Source organism: Pezoporus flaviventris, unplaced genomic scaffold, assembly GCF_033815535.1.
Source record: "Pezoporus flaviventris isolate CSIRO_AGI_PZ_B2104156 unplaced genomic scaffold, CSIRO_AGI_Pfla_v1 ptg000100l, whole genome shotgun sequence".
NCBI classification, from domain to species: domain Eukaryota; kingdom Metazoa; phylum Chordata; class Aves; order Psittaciformes; family Psittacidae; genus Pezoporus; species Pezoporus flaviventris.
In genome coordinates this window covers 3,822,521-3,841,582 of record NW_026892648.1, presented here as the reverse complement: position 1 = coordinate 3,841,582, position 19,062 = coordinate 3,822,521, and the positions used below count along the sequence as shown (strand labels likewise).

Genomic DNA, 19,062 nt, shown 5'->3' with positions numbered 1-19,062 from the left:
ACCCGAATTCAATCCTCCTTCCCAAGGGAGTAGCGGACAGACAGATGGCAGCACTTGCATCTACAGGGACATACTCTCTGAGCAATGCCAAGGCCATGCAGCATGGCTCCATGGGAAGCTTAGGTGGTAGTAAACAGGATTCCTTGTTTAATAAGGTATCTCCTTACTTTATCACTGGGAGTTGGCCTTAACTGAGTCTTCAGGAATCGAAAGCCAACTACAGGCAGCACACAGAGGGTGATGCTGAGGAAGATTGCTAGCCACACGTTGGGTTGGCTGAGAGTGTTTCGAGCTGTACCTGAAAAACAAAAAGCAGGATTAAAACTGTAACAGTCACCTGAACCTTTCACGCTCTGTGATTCTGAGGCACTTGGCAAACGATCAAAGTACAAAAAAAGACACCCTCCCCAACAACGAAATCAATTTGCTATAGAAAGAACAGTAATACTAATGTCACTGTCTGAGATGAGCAAAGAAAGGTGCAACATCCAGACACAACTGCAGCAACAACTCAGGGACACAAGCCTGTCAGAGTGAATGCCTTAACTACGTACAAAGAGTCAAATCACTGCAAACGGTTGATACAATAGTTCAGGAGGCCTTCTTCAGCAGCAGCCCTGCCCTCTCACCTTTTGCCAGGACTCTATTGTAAAATCAGGAATACTGTTTTATTACTTTCCAGCACCATTTCCTGAAGCATATGGAGTACTGACTGACTGCCCAGCAGATGATGGATGGGATCACAGCCCTTTACAAGAGGAGCAATTTTTACTCCAGGTGTCTGCACAGCCAGTGTAGCCTGATGGGTACATTGGCAGAGCAACTGTCATGTACTGGTGTGACACTACCACCTTCTTTGAAACCACAGGGCTCACTTTTGGCTTCTCCAAAACTGAAGGAATGCAAGATAGAACAAACAGTCTGCAAAACTCTCATTACAGGGCTTAATGATGATGTTGTTGGCAGTATAGTTGATGAATGTTTTCTTTTTAGTTGGCCAAATTCTGCTGTAATACAGCTCCACTGAAATTAAAGAAAACAAGTTGTCTCAGCCTAGACTATAAACACTTTTCTTAAAAATAGTTTCAGACTGAGACATTATTAAGCAGACTATGTGCTGAGCAGCAGATAGAGATATGGCAAGTGTGTTTCCACCTGTCTTTGGAAACTGAACAGACACTGTGTTCACTCAGTGCTTTTGATAATAAAGGCTATCTTGCAGGGGATGTGACATCTGCTTGTAAAACACATAGCAACCAACTGACCTGCATCTCAAATATTTCTCAAATGGCCAATCACCCTGGTATTGCAGTGAAGATGGGCAGAACAAGTCTTGGCTTAACAATTTGTTCAGAAATAAAGGAACTGATTAATACATCAATCTGAGACTTGAAAAGCATTGGGAGTTTGGAAGTAAAGTCTCCTAACACTGCTGTATCAATACTGGCTACGGATGCACAGGGCTGTTAAAAACATCGGAAATACTTTGCTAAGCTTTCAGCTTCCTCCTGGTCAAAATTTCATGAGGTGGACTCATTTTTATGTTATCCTGCACTTTTTGAACGTGTTCATAAATCTTTAATGTACAGTAATACAAAGGACAGGTCATCACTGGATGTTTTTTTGTTGGGAGTTTGCCACTTAACCTGGCTCACTGTAATCAGTGTTTTTCACATGTCTAACTGGATATCAGACTCCTATGCTTTCCTGTACCAACATGTTAACTTATTTACAAAAGAACATGCATCTTTCTGCAAATAAAATGCCTCTAGATATCTGTAAAAATTGGACACCTGGAAACAGAACATGAAAGAGCAGCAGAAAACATTCCAGACAGCTCAGTTTATTTAAAGGCCAGGTTTATTTAAAGGCCAGGTTTATTTAAAGGACCATTCCTGTGGCTGCATGTAGATGTGCATTTTTATGTAAGGAAGTGAATGAGGAAAATGTTCACCAAGATGGATGGGTTTCAAAATAAGCATTCCCAGCAGACCTCAGAAATGCCCTGGCATTTCTTGTAGAAAAGACAATCAATACATTGCTACTGCCTCTAGAGAGGTAATAATGTGTACTAGAAATACTTGACAAGATTAAAGCCTTCCAGTAGGCCCATTTTGAGTGCAATCCAGATTTGTCCCAGGGCTTACCAACAAAGGGAAAGGAGGCTGTGAAGATCATGTACATGCCGTCACTATACATGGTGAAGGTGATAGCAAAGTAAACAGAAAGGCTGCCCCAGATGAAGAACTGGTTCACAACTGTCCAGTAAGAAGTGTCCAAGCAGATCTGAAAGAATGGAACAATACAGATACGGTCAGTGCCTTAATTATTCAGCAGATCGGGGTTGAACACAGCTTGTCCTCTTCTTCATATAGCTGCCCCCAAGACTTACTCATTCAAGTCTCAAGAAATACCAAGCCACAGATGCCTGGATGCCAGGAGACCATTCAAGGCAAGCATGTTTGCCTTGCTCTTCTGTTCTTGTCAAGCGAACTCAAATAAGCCATACTTATGTCCCCAGACCCAGGCTATGATCTAGCATTGAGAGTTTGGAGAAGGAGCCTACAAGACCTCAGACAGCAGGAATCATTACCTAGGGATATGTGACTGATTGGTTTACTTTTAAGAAGTTTATCTCATCCTGGTAGTACCACCTGAATTTTGTAACCCCCAAGTCTTTGCTGCAGACCTAGCATCTGCATCATGCATTGGGCCAGGCTAGAGAGACAGCCCCAAAATGGAAACACTATAAATAACTATCTGATAGCAGTCAAGACAAGACAATAACCAGCTGATAGCAGTCAAGACAAATCTGAAGAATAAGACAGTCTCATTCTTCAAACCCTTCCCATAGAACTGGAATTAGTCCTCTATTCCCAGCTTTACCTGTTTTGCCTGCTATGACTGCAAACTTTTCAAAGCAGAGACTGTTTTCCTGTCACCCTGATCTCAAGCAAATCTGCTGATTTTATGAACTGAGGAGAATAATCTGGTGTCAATCTTGGTTTTTGCAAGAATGCAACGTGCAGCAGCAAATACAATGCTATCAGGATTCCAGGTGGCCCTCCAGATGCTGCCTTCACAACATAACAACTAATTCCTAAAAATATTACCTGGGATGCCTTACCTGTACAGAAACCACAATCAATAAGCAAGTCTGGACCATCAGCGCAAAGGACTGGTAGTCAGCAATAGCCTTCCCATCACTTCTCACTGTATTGTACATGGCCCCATAGGGGATGAAGAAAAGAATGAGGGAACTGTAGATCCCTTGAAACATGCACTTGACAAACACCATTTTGTTAAAGTAGAGGTTTTGTTGGCCAGGCACATAAAGCTGAGGAAACAGCAAGCTCCAACGATCATCCACATCCTGAAGGTAGAGAGAAGATGGTCAGATTTGCTGGCAGCTACCCAACCGACCTCACACCACTTAGGGTTGTCATGTCTCTGGAACATGCATTTCCATGAGAAAAGGCTTAGCACACGATTCACTCAGTTGTGCTGACTAGCATGCCACATCCCAAGGTCACCTAGACATATTTTACATGTTGAATTTCACCTTTCTTGAGAAAACTGACAAGTGCTGCTGCTGCAAGAAAAATGAAGGTACACTTCATCTTAAGCAGAATGCATGGTCTGCTTTCCAGAGAGTTGCCTGGAAGCCCAGGGATAGAAGATACCTTTCCTGGGTCCACTTGGACTCAGATGCACTCCTGTCTGATTTGGATCCCTTAAGTATCCAAAGCTGAACCACTTCAGAGTAGCAAGTTCCTGCTTAATATAGAAACAGCTTTATTTCTCCTATGTCTTGCTGAACAGTAATAATGGGGTAGAAATATGTATGTGAAATTACTGCAGAATGACTTCTACTAGAAAGGCTGAGCATGGAAAACTTGGCTTCAGAGATATAGCTCATTCTTTGTTTTGTGTGGTCATTAAAAAGTCACTTGCCAGGCTGCAGGAACATAGTTGGTATGATGTGATTACTTCAGGGGAGTGTTACAATGGCAACTTTTACTGTACTCAACAGCCTGACCCAAAAGTCTCTCCTCACACACTGAAACGCACAGGCCACATCAGGATAATACACCATCTCCCCCTGGTCCATTCCTTTTTTGTGCTCTCAGATCTCAGTGGCAGGAAATTATTGCAGGGGCTATCACAATAGTAACTAGCCAAAAAGTAAGCTGCTTTTGCTTCATGGAACAAAGCACCTGAAGTTAAAGCTCCTATAAAAGAAATCCAAGGGGTGATAGAAACAGTACCTGATCAAAGAGGCTCATTCCTAGCACTGGGAGGGAGGTATATACCAAATTGTAAAGCGTAATGAACCACTCATCATAGACAGTCTAAAAAAAAACCAACAAAACAGAGCATGGCATTAGTAGAAAGCTACATTTTCCATCTCTTCAACAGCACACACAAATTATGGAGCATTTTGGTTTGAGATGCTATCAAGACCAGACTATAAGGTGACTAAAGCTCACCAGCCCAGATGTGGGAGTGTATGGGGTAAGGATCATGACAGGCCAGCCCTCTTGGATTTGCTCTGCACCCAGTGCAGCAGCAGCAGGAGCAGGATCAACCCCAGCAAGGCCATGCTCTGCAGCGGTCAGCAGCAGACAGGGGCAGATGGAGAGCATCCTGACTGTTCCCATCTGGCTATCTCATGAGCTATCTGTGCTTCCCAGGGGCTGGTTTTGGTTGGGGATTGGTTTGTCTTCAACTAACACCACATTTTTCCCTGCAGATTTGCCCCTCTTTGCAAGCTGCTGAAGCACACAGACATCCTAGGGTTAAATGGTTTGCTTTAAATGTGCTAACAGGGCAAGCAGAAGTCTTACACAGACCTGCCCCACTCTAGTCAGGCCTCTGTCTAATCTGTATCCTTGTTTGATGGCTGTAGCCACTTTGAACCTTCTGAAAACCCCACAAGGGACCTATGTGCTTTGTAATGCAACTAAATGTCTTCAGGCACAGTGAAGGCAGCAGTACCTGCCTTGTGTTTGTACAGCTGAAGAAGAAAGACCTGTGTGCTGCTACTGAGAGGCAAAATAGCTTGGTTTAGTTCCTTTTAAAATGCTGGGCACGATGATGATAAAACAGAAGTTGGACCTACCTGTGCTGAGAAGCCAGAGAAGAATCCATACCAGAAATGCACTAATGTGAAGGCAAAATTCTTGTAGAAGAAGTATTTGAGGAACTTGCACATGCGGATGTAGGACCACCGGCCATGGACCAAAAGCAGGCGCTGCAGGTAGCGGAACTGTGCAAAGGAGAAGTCACTGGACAAGACTGCCTGCATCCCCTCCTGGCCACTGATACCAACCCCAATGTGGGCAGCTGCAACGAAAAGGTTATTGATAATGTCATTGCACTGGGAGTTTTGATTATTCTGGTTTTTAAATGAGTTCCCTGCACTGGGACACTGTGTTAATTGCCTCCCAGCCTTCATAGAAAGTAATCTGTAAAGTTCTTTCTTAAAAACATTAAAAAACACTTTGAAGCACTAATTCTTTCAGCAGCATTGTGATTTTGGCTGTAGTGATGCATTTCCAGTAACTGGGCTTTTGTTATTTCAATGATATTACACCCTCCATGACAATTAGCTTTTTCTTTGTGGACATTTTCCAGCAGTATAAATGCTTTTGTGCACAACAGCCACTGTTACAAAAAAATAACTTCAATTTGTACTGACTTGTGACTCATATTTACATGCGTGCATGTCCTTCTAGCAGCTGTAAAACATCACTCTAGAGAAGCAAAATATTCAGACTCCTTGCAGATTTCTCAGACACAGGGCTACAAGGCAGACTGTAGCCTTTTTACATGTCCTGGGCTTCATTAGTTCAATCAGATAATTAGATAGAAGAGCCACCTCTTTTTAAATAGTAACTTGGGTTTATTAAACACGGACATAAGTTTAATGTGACAGCTAATTATACAGCTTTAACTAATGAGAACAATCTTGATGGCTGGAGGTTGAGCTTTCCATGGAACAGTGAATTGATAAAGTCCCAAAGTCCCATCCCTTCCGTTGGGGGAGTGGGTCTTTTTCTAATTATCATGTACACTTTAACTTTCCTTACCCTTTCTTTACTGACTGCCTGACTTATCTTCCTTGAAGCTCCCTACTAAGCCTTTTCTTTCTTAATTAAAAGGCTCTAGTTAATCAATTCTTGCAAATTAACACATGGAAGATTAGCACAGGCCCTTCTGAATAATCTTAATTTAATTATACCTAGTTAGGGGATTTTAATGATAAATTCACTGAGGTAGTGCAGCATCAAATGATGCTCAAGGACGAAAGCACCTAGAAGAGCATAATTTATAGCTGAAGAGGTAACAGACAAATGCCTCTATCACACAGAAATGTTAAAAAAAATCATGTAACATTATACAGACTATTTAGAGGCTTGAAGATTTTTCTTTCTGCATTGCAGACAGGCCCACTGTGAAACAAACTTGTTTGTTCTTTGTATCACACTTGTGACAGTGGTCATGCAGAAGCATAGGTGGACATGGTACAGCCGCTATGGGCTTTAGTCTGTTCTAAGGCAGAAAGAGAGAAAAGGCCAGCAAGTGCAGCCTTGGCTTCCTGCATCCTGGTGGTGGGAGCATAGCAAAGGGCCCTTCTTGTGTGTCCTGGAAGGCAGGAGACACCAGTAGCCCATAGTGATGGTGCTCTGTAGAAGCCTGCCAAACCGAGACACAGCCCCTTGGTGCCACAAAGAAGATGGTTCAGAGGGCAGCCAGATGTGTTCCTGCTGCTAGACCACCTCAGAGAGCAAATACATCATTGAATACATCATCAGTTTGCCAGAGCATGCCAGCTGTTGTCCATCACTCACTTTTGATCATGCTGACATCATTGGCGCCATCTCCAATTGCCAAGGTCACAGCCTTCTTGTACTTCTTCACCAGCTCCACCACCTGGGCCTTCTGCAGTGGGGTCACCCGGCAGCAAATCACCACTTTGCACATGCAAGCAGTTCTCACCAGCTCCAGCTCCAGATTCTCTTCCAGCCCGTAAGCCTGAGAAGGAGCAAAGGGAGTGTTCAGATCAGACTGGCAGCAACTCGTGGCCTGACAAAGAGGATGCAGTGGGAAGGAAATGAGAAATGTGCTAGTTATTCCATTGGCAGGAGGAAGGCATGATATACCCTAAGCGAATCTGTCCATTCAGTTGCAGGGAGCATCCAGACTGCACAGCATCATGCCACACGGTGTGCACCCATGGGCTTGCATCTTGGATGCACCACAGCTGAATATGCACAACAGATGCTCTGGCTGATGTAACCTGGCGGTGCGTTGGAAGTGTCAAATGGCAAGACCACTAAATTAACAAAGCTGATGCTGGGCCGGAGACAGCCTTGCGTATCTTCATGTGGGAGAGTCTTTGCTCATCCCTCTTGGTTTATTTTTTAAGATCTAGGAGATCTGTGGTATAAACAGGCTTCAAATAGGGAGCAGTTAATTAAAACAACACATGGAAAAAGCTGAGCTCAGGTAAGCATGACAAATCAAAACAAAAAGCCACAGGAAACACAACTCTGCTCTGAGTGCTGACCCTCTAAACCAGTCAGCTGTGTTATTTCTGTTTGGCAAGCACAGAGATAATTGGATGTCTGGTCACCCCTCCAGGTCTGCATGAGGAGGAGGGAGCACTGTTATCTTTTCATATTTCTTTCAGATCATGCTTTTTGGCTCTGTTCTTTGGTCTCTCTTAGTAAATGTGCATGGGAGGAATCTACAGGGCTCTTTCCTCATCTTTCCTCTTTCCATTACAGCAGGCCCTGTCTGCGTAAGGCAGACAATCCTGAGGTCAGATACTCTTTCTTCTTCAAACAGATAGCTGTGAGTCACCACTGTCCTGCTCTCCTCCCATCAGTCAGTGGCAGGCAGGCTTGCTCAATAAGAAAGACCTTTTTGTGGTTCAGCTTTAGTACCAGCCAGTCAGTGCAGTTAGAGATGGCTTTTGCCACAACATCCTCGCAAACACAACAGCACTAGCAAAATGTTAACATGTAGTCTATTAATGGCACTGCACACAAGTCAACTTGCATGATGATGCCATTACAGATGCTAATGTGCTGGTGTTCCCTTGCTCTGCTTAAGTGATACCACATCTAGCCCCAGTGGTGCCATCCCACTCATATGCATGCAGGGATATGGCACTGAACAGATGCTGCGTTTGAGTGGGACAGTTTCAGCACTAGTACCATTACTCAAGCTCTAGGTTCACAGAAATAAATAAATAACATATAGTCTTGTCCATGCTGTCCTTGTGGTCGACACCCAGCAGAAAGCCATGGTCCAGGTGAAACTGCTGTGTCCACTCCACTATGGGCTACATGGACCAGCTGCTCCCACACAGGCCACATTTGATTTGCTTTGTGCAGTACGTATCTCCTTGCCAGGGTTATGGGTGAGTGTGAGGTTTGCCACAAATAAGAAGAAGGCTTTGTCACTGCTGCAAGTGGTGCTTGCAGATCCCACACTTGGGATCTTGTGCTGCAGGCTGAGGGGATGGAGTAGGAACAGGCAGGGGCTTGTGGCTGGCTGGGATGTCACAGGATTTGCCCATGCAGGTGCACCAAACTGATGTGATAGAGCTCTTGCCTGTTTTGCAGTGGGGTCCTAAAGGGGATTAGAGCCCTGGAGTTAAAGAGGGAGCTAGGGTAAAAAAGGGTATTTGACAACATAGACGCTGCCTGGAAGTGTCCCATCTAGCCCAGGGTCTATACATGGCACACAGGCCAAAGATGGAGTAAAATGAGATCTTTTATATAGCAATTTGCTGGGCTGGTATAAGAGCTGCGGATTAGATTTGCTGGACTGCCATCAAGAGAGGTATCAACCACAGGGAACAAAAGCATCTTGTCTCTGAAAGGCAGCACCTCCCGTCTCTTTCCAAATCTACCTCTTTACTTTCCCCGCAGTGTGGGAAAGCAAAATACAAGACACAAATAAACCTGATCTGTCTAAGCCTTTCTCACAGACAGGCTGGAACGTACCTAAATTGTTTTTTTTCTTTAATCTGGTCTAAAAAATTCCCAATGATGGCAAACCTATTCCAGTGCTTCGCTATTCTCTCCAGGAAGGCATTTCACTCCAAACTCTCTTATCTCAGTTTAATTCCATTGCTTTTTTATTTACCTGTTATTATTTGAAGAGTACTACCAAGACTGATCAGTATTCTCTAGGCTAAGAAATCCTAACTTTCTCAGTTCTCCCCTTGCTTTCCAGATCATGTATGACTACTCTTGCAGTTTTCTTTGTACTCTCTCTAGTTGGTTCACACTTTCTCAGAGAAAATGGCCCAAATAAATGTAATTATTTCAGCTAATACTTTACTGATGCCAAATGAAGCAGGAGGGTTTCTTCACAAATTTTACGGATGGATGATGCTCTTAAATACAAATCTCTGAATTTGTATGTGTCTGGTTGATTATGTTGTGTCTAGTGAAAGTGGAGAGCAAGGCTTTTGTTCTTACTCAATTGCATTCTCCTTTTCTCCAATTTGTTAAAATTGCTTTCAAACCTAACATTGAAATCCATCATGCCTCAGTTTCTCCTAGCCTTCTATTATCTGCTCTTTTTTTAAATATTTAATGCAAGCACTGAATATCAAATAGATGTGGGATAGCCCCCTGCAGATGCCACTTAATTCTTGTTTTAGATCAACAGTGAGCCCTTAAAAGCTACACTTTCCAAGCAGTCTTCCATCTGCCACTTAACAATTTCATCTGGACCATATTACTTCGGTTTGCTTGGAAGAACATCATGGGAGAGAACATCAAACAATTTATTACTTAAGTGATAAGATGTATATTCTATCTGTTAAACTTGTCTGTTATAATACTAAATATGGCTACATTTACTAAATACATACTAAATGTGGATATATGTAGTAGAATACGTTCTTGGCATACTTGAAACCCATGTCTGATGTTATCGTATCTGCTTGCTTCAGCCATAAATTACCTGATTATTCTTCTAGCATCTTTCTGGAAATGAAAATTCATCCAACTATTCAACCCCTCTTGTTCACCTAACATCAGGCCAACTCTTTAGTGTTCCAGTCTTCTGAAATCTTGCCCATCACCTTTAATGTCTCAAAAAAACACTGGATCTAATCTTCTGTTAGGAATAACTTTTAGGAAGCATTTTCAGACTTCCAGCATGTCAAGAACTAAGTGGCATCTGCAGGGGGTTATCCCACATCTTTTTGATATTCACATCAAGTTCTCCAGAGAACTCAGCCCTAACATGCCTCTGAACTTTTCTTACCAGGCTGTGGCCGGTGATAACCAGACCATACACCCCGTTTGCTTGCTCATCAGGTAAAACTTTGGGGATTTTTGATGATTTTTCAAACTGAATGTTGATTTCATCACTGTCCAGGAAGGAGTCTGGCTTCATCTTTTTCCTTGCATCCCTGAAAGAAAAAAAAAAAATTCCAGAATAATAATGAAAGGCTTATAAAGTATTTATGTTTTATTAAAACATATTTATGAAAATAAAAAATGTATGCTACCCTTTCTCCTTTATCCCTACAACAACATGCATAGTTTAGCTGCTGCTGTTTGTGCAGATCATCCCATGCTTCTGAAACTCTAACAAGTGTGCTAAACTTGTGCTGATTTAAAGTCAAACGAGTCACCTGAGTGTCATGAAAGACTACATCCCAAAACGAATCCAAATTATCTGTACAAGTTACCTGGCAACCACCTACTTAAAGAGAAAAAGACCAAAAAACTATCCAATTTTCCACCTAAGAAATCATGCCTACTGTTGAGGCCAGGGAAGAAGGTAGGTAGGTTTCCAGATAACACTAGGAAATGACCATATCCAGACACAGGACTGAAATGTGTAACATGGAATCATAGAATTATAGAATGGTTTGGGTTTGAAAGAACCTTAAGATCACCTATTTCCAACCTACTGGCATGGGCAGGGACAAAATGAATTGTGTATTCTATGAATGGCAATAGCAGTGGAGAAACAGCATATCTCAAGGCCGGAGCTAAAGGCTTTGTAGCTCTAAATCAGTTGTCAAATACCAGCTGATACTGCTTGCCTAACTCCACTTTCTTACACGTTTATATACACTTGACCTTTTGGATCAAGAAGATTCAGGGTTTATCCTCAGATGAGTTTTCTACGTTGTGCTTAGCTGCTGGATCTTCCAGGGAGATTATCAAAGGTCCCTGAATGAACTGCAACAAGTAGAGCCCATCGGAAAAAAAATGTGGAATAATACAAAACAGAATGCCAGTGCGCAGCAGTAAAACCATGTATTTCAGCCATTTACCTCAGCTCCTTAAGCACGTCATCAGATGTGCTGCCTTCAATAACGAAAACATCGTCCATGTCATCATTCAGCAAGTTGCAGGAGTAACTGATATTCATTGCTGTCTCTGGGAAAGACAAACCAGGAAGAGGATCATCTCAGCAGCCCCAGACTCACCTACCAGCTTGTGGCCTTTTGAAACACATGATGAAAGCTCTCTTTCTCACCCAAAAGAGCTCTGAGCCTTTCAGAGTTAACAGTTTAAGACAGCAAGGAAAGTCACATTGCAGCAAATCTCCTCTTAAGTGGGCTTCAAAAGGCCACAGAAAAAAAACTATCCAACCAAAAAGAAAAAACTTAAATCACACTTTGGCCAATGTATGTGTAGCAATAAAAGGTATTTCAAGTTGATTCCAAAAAAATTTTTCAGGATTTTTAACTTTCCCTCCCTATACTCACAGAAAAGCCCCAAACTATAGTTTTGAAGCAGAATATCAAGACATTTTGTTCAGAAAATTCAGGGGGAAAAAAAAAAAAAAGGAGTATAATTTTGGCATATCATAAGCAAAACTACTGCATTTGGAACACAACAGAATGAAATGTTTCATTTTTCACAAAAATTCTCTGCCCATTTCTTGGATTAAGTTACTCACAAACACTTCTGGCCTCCCTGAAATGCTGCTGTTTCAGCAAAGTTACTATTTCTCCAAAAGAATTCACTTGAGTCTATTTACCATTCTTTCCAACTGAATGCTTTCTCCAAAAGTCTAGGTTTCCTCCATTTTTATTCTGGATCAGTAACGCCAGGACAAAACTGAGACAGACCCAACATCCACTTTAGCAAATAAGTTCCTGGAAAGCAGGGAAAGATTTTTTTCCACCTTCTTCACCAGGATGGCTGACTACTAAAGTGAGAACTTTTCACAGCACATGACAGGGTCTATGGGATGCTCTCTGCCACCTCTCCTAAGGCAAAGGATGATGACTTCACACTCCTTCCAGACTCAGGATGGGAACTGAGAACAAGCAGTAGCTACAGTTATCTGGTCTAATTACAGATAACTAGAGATTCGCCAAGCTGCCAATGAAGCAAAGCCTTGTAAGTTTGTTTTCTGTGCAGTTTTCAAAGAAAAAAGAATGAGAACGTGGGTCTTAGCTGAACCATCCCACCGGTCGGAGAGAAGAGAAACACCCAAAGCTGTAGCCCCTTTACCTTGCTTGTCTCCAGTGAGAACCCATATCTTAATGCTGGCTCTGGCAAGAGTCTCAATTGTCTGTGGGACTCCATCCTGTAACTTGTCCTCAATCGCTGTAGCACCTAGAAGCTTAACAGAAAATGTCAGTGAACTGGTAAGTCTTCCCATTGCTAGCAAAGGAGAAAGCATTAGACTTCCAAGTAATGACTCAAGCAAACAAATCCAGGAATACGGTTGTGCTGATTTTCATTCTTCTTCAGCATATTTACTGTACGGAGCACAGCCCTAACCATGAACATGCAGGAAGTTGTTTGCCAACATGTTTGAAGACCCACAGGGTGAAGGGGACACATGTTGCTTTCACAGCAGATAGAGCTTTAACTGAGGGACAGGAACAGCTGTGTATCTGTGTCCCCAAACCTCCATATACATCCTCTCACGTGGAGCTTGCTCCTAGCTATACTGGACTGCAGCTGTCCTATGGCTGCTGAACATCGTCTCTATCCCATAATAGAGCTGTCCCTGCCCTGCTCCACACTGTCACACAACTAAACCACGGACTGCTCAGGACACAAACCTGCATTATTTTAAAGTTACTGCTTTTCCTGCATTTTGGAGACACTTGGTGGTTTTAACCTATTGTCAGAAGGGCATGAAGGTGTTTCAGTGCTAGCTCAGATTTAGACGGCATCTGCTACCACCTACCTCCTGCTGTTGGGAGACTCAGTTCAGAAGCTGGCTTTAAGCCCAAGATACCTTTTGGCTTCCTGGGATGTTCATCATTCACCAGCTATAAATGTTACCAGCGTAGACAACAGCTCTGACAGAACTTCATTATAGGGTCCTCAAAACTACATGGTCCACTTTTTACAGCAACAGTCCCTGGTATATTAAGCTAGCAAGAGCTTAAATGCCTGTAGCATACACAGCCACCTCCTGGGAGCACTCCTCACCCTCAGCCTGAGTCTGAGGTGAAAGGCCGAAGATGGACACGGTTGTCTAACGTGCCCAGGAAGAGAGAATAAGGGCTTGCGTTCCCCACAGCCACTGTCTTTCAGGAGCTGCAGAAAGGCACAATAATACTGTTGACAAGCTGCCCATGACCTGGCGTAAGAGCAGCTGGAGGAACAGTCGTGATGCCTTCCTCACTGTGGATCTTCCTTAGTTTTTAGGTCAATCAATATTTTTACTACTATTCTGTAAATCCAACCATGTTCCATTCTCTTGTGTTTTTATCTTACTCCCCTTCAGGGCCCCTAGCATGAGCCTGCCACACACAGGGACTTCTGTTGCCCATCAACCAGACTAAGGTGCTTGGCAGCCCTCTACACCCATCTATTTCCTTGCTAACTCTGGCTATCACACCCATCCTCTGTCACAAGCCAGGTTTTCCTACGCCAACTCTCTGTTCTTCCCAGACCACCTTCATGAAGTAAAGGCACTCCTGTACAGAGTACAAAGGTCTAGTGAGCCAGACCTGTTCTGAACCAGACTTCTGCCTCCTGTGAGCACATGACCTTTCCTTTATCCAAGCCATGAGCTTCATAACCCTTTCTTGCAAAGCAGCTGACGCCCTTAACCTCCTAAATCTCCTTGTCCTTCATGCTTTGAACATGACCCATAGAACATTTGCACAATATATTGTCTGGACTGGAGGATCAGCATTTTCCATTACTCTGTTGGGACCCAGAAGGGCAGCAGGCTCTGCCCCATGGACTATAAGAGTTCTGCAGGTCAGCATTTCCTCAGCTCGCACTTGCTTCTCCATGAAATCCTAGAATGGGACCTAGCTCACCTAGTTTCAACCCCCTGCCACTGGCAGGGACACCTTCCACTAGACCACGTTGTTCAAAGTCCCAGGCTTGGGACTTTGTCCCGTCCCAGGTCCTTTGTCCCATCCAGCTCCTTTGTCCCATCGAAGTCCCATCCCAGGCCTTGCTGGCATCCTGAGCATACAGCTAGTGGAAGGAGCAAAGGTGCAGCTCCCTGGATTTCCAGGATTTCAGGAAAGCACTGCTGCTAGTGCAAAAACTGAATTGCTTCCCCTTAGATCCCACACATCCTTTTCATTCATTATTCACAGCTCTAAAACACAGGCAGACCTCCCCAGGGCATTAAAAAAGATGTAACAACACTCAGGGAGAGAAGAATGACTTGAAGATCACAGTTTAGCCCTATTCCAAATTGACACAAACATGTTCATGGACATCATCTTCCCATCCTGCCCAGGGCTGCAAGAACAAAGAAGACATTCTCTGAAATGGAAGGGCACTGGGGATTATTCACTGCCTGCCATTTCAAAAACAGGAAAATAAATAGATCAGCCATTCACACATACAAAGCATATCTATGAAATATTTGTGTCCACGTCATCTCCCTCAGGCTCTGGTATGTCACTTATATCACGAGAAAGCTACTCCGACACCCACATGAGTTAAAATAAAACCATTCCCCTACACTGGTGGCTGACACTCTGCTTACAGGCTCCTGATGGAGGTGCCAGTGAAAACCCAGGACTGCCATATTCTTAACTGCTCCTGTCACACAACCCACTGAGCTGTTTGCAGAGCAATGCTTACTGAAGTCATACTGAGCAGTTTATTGACAAACCACCATCCTCACTGCCTCCCCCAGGGCTTGGCCCAGATTCCCTGAAACACCAACCATGAGGTCTTTTTCAATCTCTTCGTATAACTCCGACAGTTTATCTTCCCGTCCTTCCAAGGCAGTGCTTGCTTCATGGTGACGCCTGATCCAGTCCTGAAAGTATTCTTCATCCAAGTTTTTATAAGCCACCACGAGTGTCCTCAGACCTTCACCAGCAAACTCCTGCGACACAGTGGTAGGGCAGAATTGGTCAAAGAAAGACAGTCTGCTTACAAAGGACCCTTGGAAAGCAAGCAGCTATCTGTAAAAGCTTCTTGCCTAAGGTCTCAGAGGACGGCTGAAAAAAATCACACCTTAGATTACAAACCAGGGGGTACTCTTTGAAGACTAGTTCCAGACCACTTTATCATTGCTATCCATGGTCCTTATGAAGAGCAAATTCAAAAGGGCCTTCCTACTTTCTGGTTCTAAAGCTTTACATTGACCAGGCACTTGTTTTCCAGGTTCATATTCCTCAACAAAAGATTCAGAACACTGGAAGCTAAGTAAACATCCTTGAATACACCCTTGAATTTTAGACGTGGGCTCAAAATTTTTAGTGTATAAATGCTGACTGAAATCCACAGCATGAGCACAGTCAGTCCTTCTAACTGCTAGAAGTCCTTCTCAGCAAGTCCTTCTAACTGCTTTCTGTGGAGGTATGATTGACGGTATGGATTTCAGTGTTGGAATAACAGAGACCCATTTGTGAAAACTGAGGTATTTCCCCAGGCTTGACATAAAGGTGCATCAGCTCCGCTCTGCCCTCTGCCTTGCCAGCAACATTATCTGGCTTCCCCAGGCAGTGAGCAGAGATGGTTTTCCTACTGCATAACCCCTCTGGCAAAACCTTCTGTTACTTCATGCTTTGCACTGTACCAGCGTGATCTGGCTTCACAAGGGGGAGCAAATATCAGCCGAAGCATCCCTTTACATGAGTAACCACCTCCCAGTGCACACCATCAACAATGTAAAAAGCCAAAACTTTGAGTGATGCATTTTTCTTGCTGCCCAGTCAATATTCTGCTATATAATCAGGAAAAACGGAAGGTGAGTGAGAATATGTCCCAGCATCTACCTGATCCCTTCTAACTGAGACCTCTTGGATCACAATCACTGCAAATCTCAGTTGTATACAAGAAGGTGAATAGCTCTGTGGCACTTTGCTGATGACCTGAGTTACACTAATCTAAGGCATGCATTGGGTGTACATGGTGTAACAGCAGACTTAGAGGGAATTTAGTTGTGTCGTTTCATTTCATGTGTTATCCTGCCTGGCTTCTAGCTACTCCAGAGAAATACAGGTCTTCTGAACACCCTGCATTGTATGTGCCATTCAGACGTCCTGGAGCATTTCAAATGGCACCTGATGCCCATGCTTAGACAACTGATTTGAGACCTAAGGCTTCATACATTAATTTTCCTCTCCATTCCACAATTAAAAAATTGGTGCTTATGTGCTGTTTCTGGCACCTGTTTTTTATCTCGACACAAAGTACATTTCCATATCCAGAGAAAAGGAAACCGTCAGATGCAGAGAGGTACTGTGGAGGAAAACACTTACGTTCAGGTGTTCTGTGGTCTCTTCTTTTAGAGAGTCGCAGGATGAATGAATCAGTTCATAAAGAATGGTGTCAGCCCCCTTGCAGTACAAAGTCAAGTCACCTTCTGGGCTCCGCACTATGAGGAAGGGAAAAAGAAATGGTACAGATCCCAGATGGAGGCACTTAGGATTCAAAGCACTTCTGTCAGGACAAGAAAGGTTTTCAGGAGTGTCTAAACTCCATCAGGTTTACAAAGACTCCCAGGAATCAGGACAAGCTTTGCTTAGAAAAGAAGATAATGCAACTGCTGTCCACACTAGTTGTAGCAGCACAGAAAACTGTACCCATATTACACTGATCTGAGCAGATGCTCGGTTGAGCTATGCATTTGCTATAGGCAGCACTTTAGGCTGGACATCCGCATTCAAAAGTCAAGAACAATTTGTTCCGAGTGAACTCATCCTGCAGCTCGTACTGTTCCTGCCAGTCAAGGTAACGCCACTCTCTTCCTAAAGTTATGACATTCTAGTTCCTGAGATAGCTGAGGGTGCTGGAGGGTTGATAAAAGCTACATGAGATTTCTTGAATCATTCATGCATTTTCCTTCCAGGAAAGGGTGCTTCTCTACTCATCCTTGCTTTCTCCTTTCCCACTTTCTTAGATTTTGATTATAATTTTAAAGCTGATTAGAAAGCAGACCTTTCCTGTGTTGTAATGAGGGAAGAAAGACACGTTAAAGAGCGTAGAGTTTGTAGAAGTCTGTTTCATCACTGTTGCCCTAATGTTACGATGTTCCCCACCTGCCTAAGTTTTTATCTAGCACTATTGCTGTGTAATTGAAAGGTCAAAGCAGCCCATCTGAGGAGCTCAGAAGTAAATCTTATTCAGAAAGAACTCCGAATGAGGAAAAAGCATCACAGCAGAATTAGGTATGAGAGCCTAAAAAGTGAGAAAGAAAAGAAGGGAGCAAAGGGAACATACCAATAACAGACATTCTCTTGCGAACATTGTTGAAGTCAAGAATAGCCAGGAGTTTGTAGACTTTTGTTTCTCCCATTTCCACAATGGTGATGGTCTCTGGCGTGCGAGCCCGGAATACAAATCCAAAGTTTCTGGCAGCAGTGACGAGGGCTCCCTCATCAGGGGATTGGGCCTGATACACCAAGTTACCTGACATGCAAGAAGAAATATGTTATGTGGCTTCTGCCTTGTTTCTGAGGCTAGACAAATACAGAATCAAAGACATTATATAGCAGTTAACCCCTTGCTTTTCTGTTTATCCCCAGAGGTGCAGTACAAAAAACCACCTTAAATCCACATGTCTCCATCAAGTCCCATTAACCCATCCACCAGGCCAGTGCAAGAAGGCCCTTAGGCTCTTCTGGGATGTGTAACACTCCCTTTGGAGTCCAATAGATTATCTCTCAGAGGACAACTTCCTTGAGTTTAACCCCCTTCTGGTTACATATGCAACTACGTATGTATTCTTCTATCCAGCATGTATAACTATCTGCATATATCGGTCTCACCAGTCTTTTCAGCTTATATGTATCAATTAATGATTCTAGCCTTTAAAGCACAGTTTTTACCCAGTCTGGGATGTCAGGAGGCTGACTCAGTACCTGTGGGAACACTGAGTGGTAGGAGCTACTGAGTCTCCAGTAGATAGGTACTCTGTGTTCTTTACTTTATGGGACCTGGCACAGAGTAGAGAAAGAGTGCAGCAAGCCACATGCCACCTCAGGGAAGCTGTGGCACCTGCAGTTTCCACACTCCAGAGATGTGGTGTTTGCAGTAGTGTCAGCTCCACTACAGGAACACAGAGAGCATGGAGACCCCGGTCCTTTCTCTTCCCATGTGGCATCTCCAAAGACTTTGATTTATGTGCAGCCATATACTACAGAAAATTATCAGGAAGCCAAAAGGACCGGTAACAGCTTCTGTGGAGAGAGGACATACTGTGGTGCAAGGTGAACATAACCATTCAGTCTGGTGTCTTCAACAGTCCTCACCTTCCTTCTTCTCTTCTGGCATCACAGTGTGACAGAGTGAGAGTAGCCGGAAGAACCTGTGTGTTGGGATGTCACCCAGCTTCACTGCTTCAACCAGGCTATGGTCATAGAATGCAAACTTCGGGTCAGCTAACTGGTTGTAAGAGAAATCAACCTTCTCTGTCTTCTGCAAAAATATGGCTCAGTGTTATTTGTCGAGTTTTCATATGTCTGTAAGCCAATACCTGCCCACAGTAACCCCATTCTCTGCCTTATATTTACAAAGGGCCCTCTCCTGCAGGGCTGTTCATGACAGAGATTGGCGAGCCTAAGTAACTGGAAAGCTACTGAATAACAGGAGAGGACAAACACCTGAGGTGCCTTTC

The 19,062-nt window shown here is 43.5% G+C and overlaps 1 protein-coding gene across 4 annotated transcripts in view; it reads right to left on the bottom strand.

Moving 5' to 3' along the window:
* LOC133281569 (phospholipid-transporting ATPase FetA-like) overlaps positions 1-19,062 on the bottom strand; it is an 85,550-nt gene that overhangs the window by 4,899 nt on the left and 61,589 nt on the right. For all 4 annotated transcript variants that reach the window (XM_061477293.1, XM_061477294.1, XM_061477290.1 and 1 more), the window contains exons 15-27: positions 18,698-18,863; positions 17,667-17,855; positions 16,706-16,821; positions 15,160-15,324; positions 12,513-12,624; positions 11,321-11,426; positions 10,297-10,444; positions 6,855-7,038; positions 5,123-5,346; positions 4,269-4,352; positions 3,128-3,373; positions 2,148-2,286; positions 168-298 (exon numbers count right to left, since the gene is read on the bottom strand). In XM_061477293.1, coding sequence (XP_061333277.1) covers positions 168-298; positions 2,148-2,286; positions 3,128-3,373; positions 4,269-4,352; positions 5,123-5,346; positions 6,855-7,038; positions 10,297-10,444; positions 11,321-11,426; positions 12,513-12,624; positions 15,160-15,324; positions 16,706-16,821; positions 17,667-17,855; positions 18,698-18,863 — 2,010 coding nt within the window. The remainder of the gene's footprint in view (positions 1-167; positions 299-2,147; positions 2,287-3,127; positions 3,374-4,268; positions 4,353-5,122; positions 5,347-6,854; positions 7,039-10,296; positions 10,445-11,320; positions 11,427-12,512; positions 12,625-15,159; positions 15,325-16,705; positions 16,822-17,666; positions 17,856-18,697; positions 18,864-19,062) is intronic.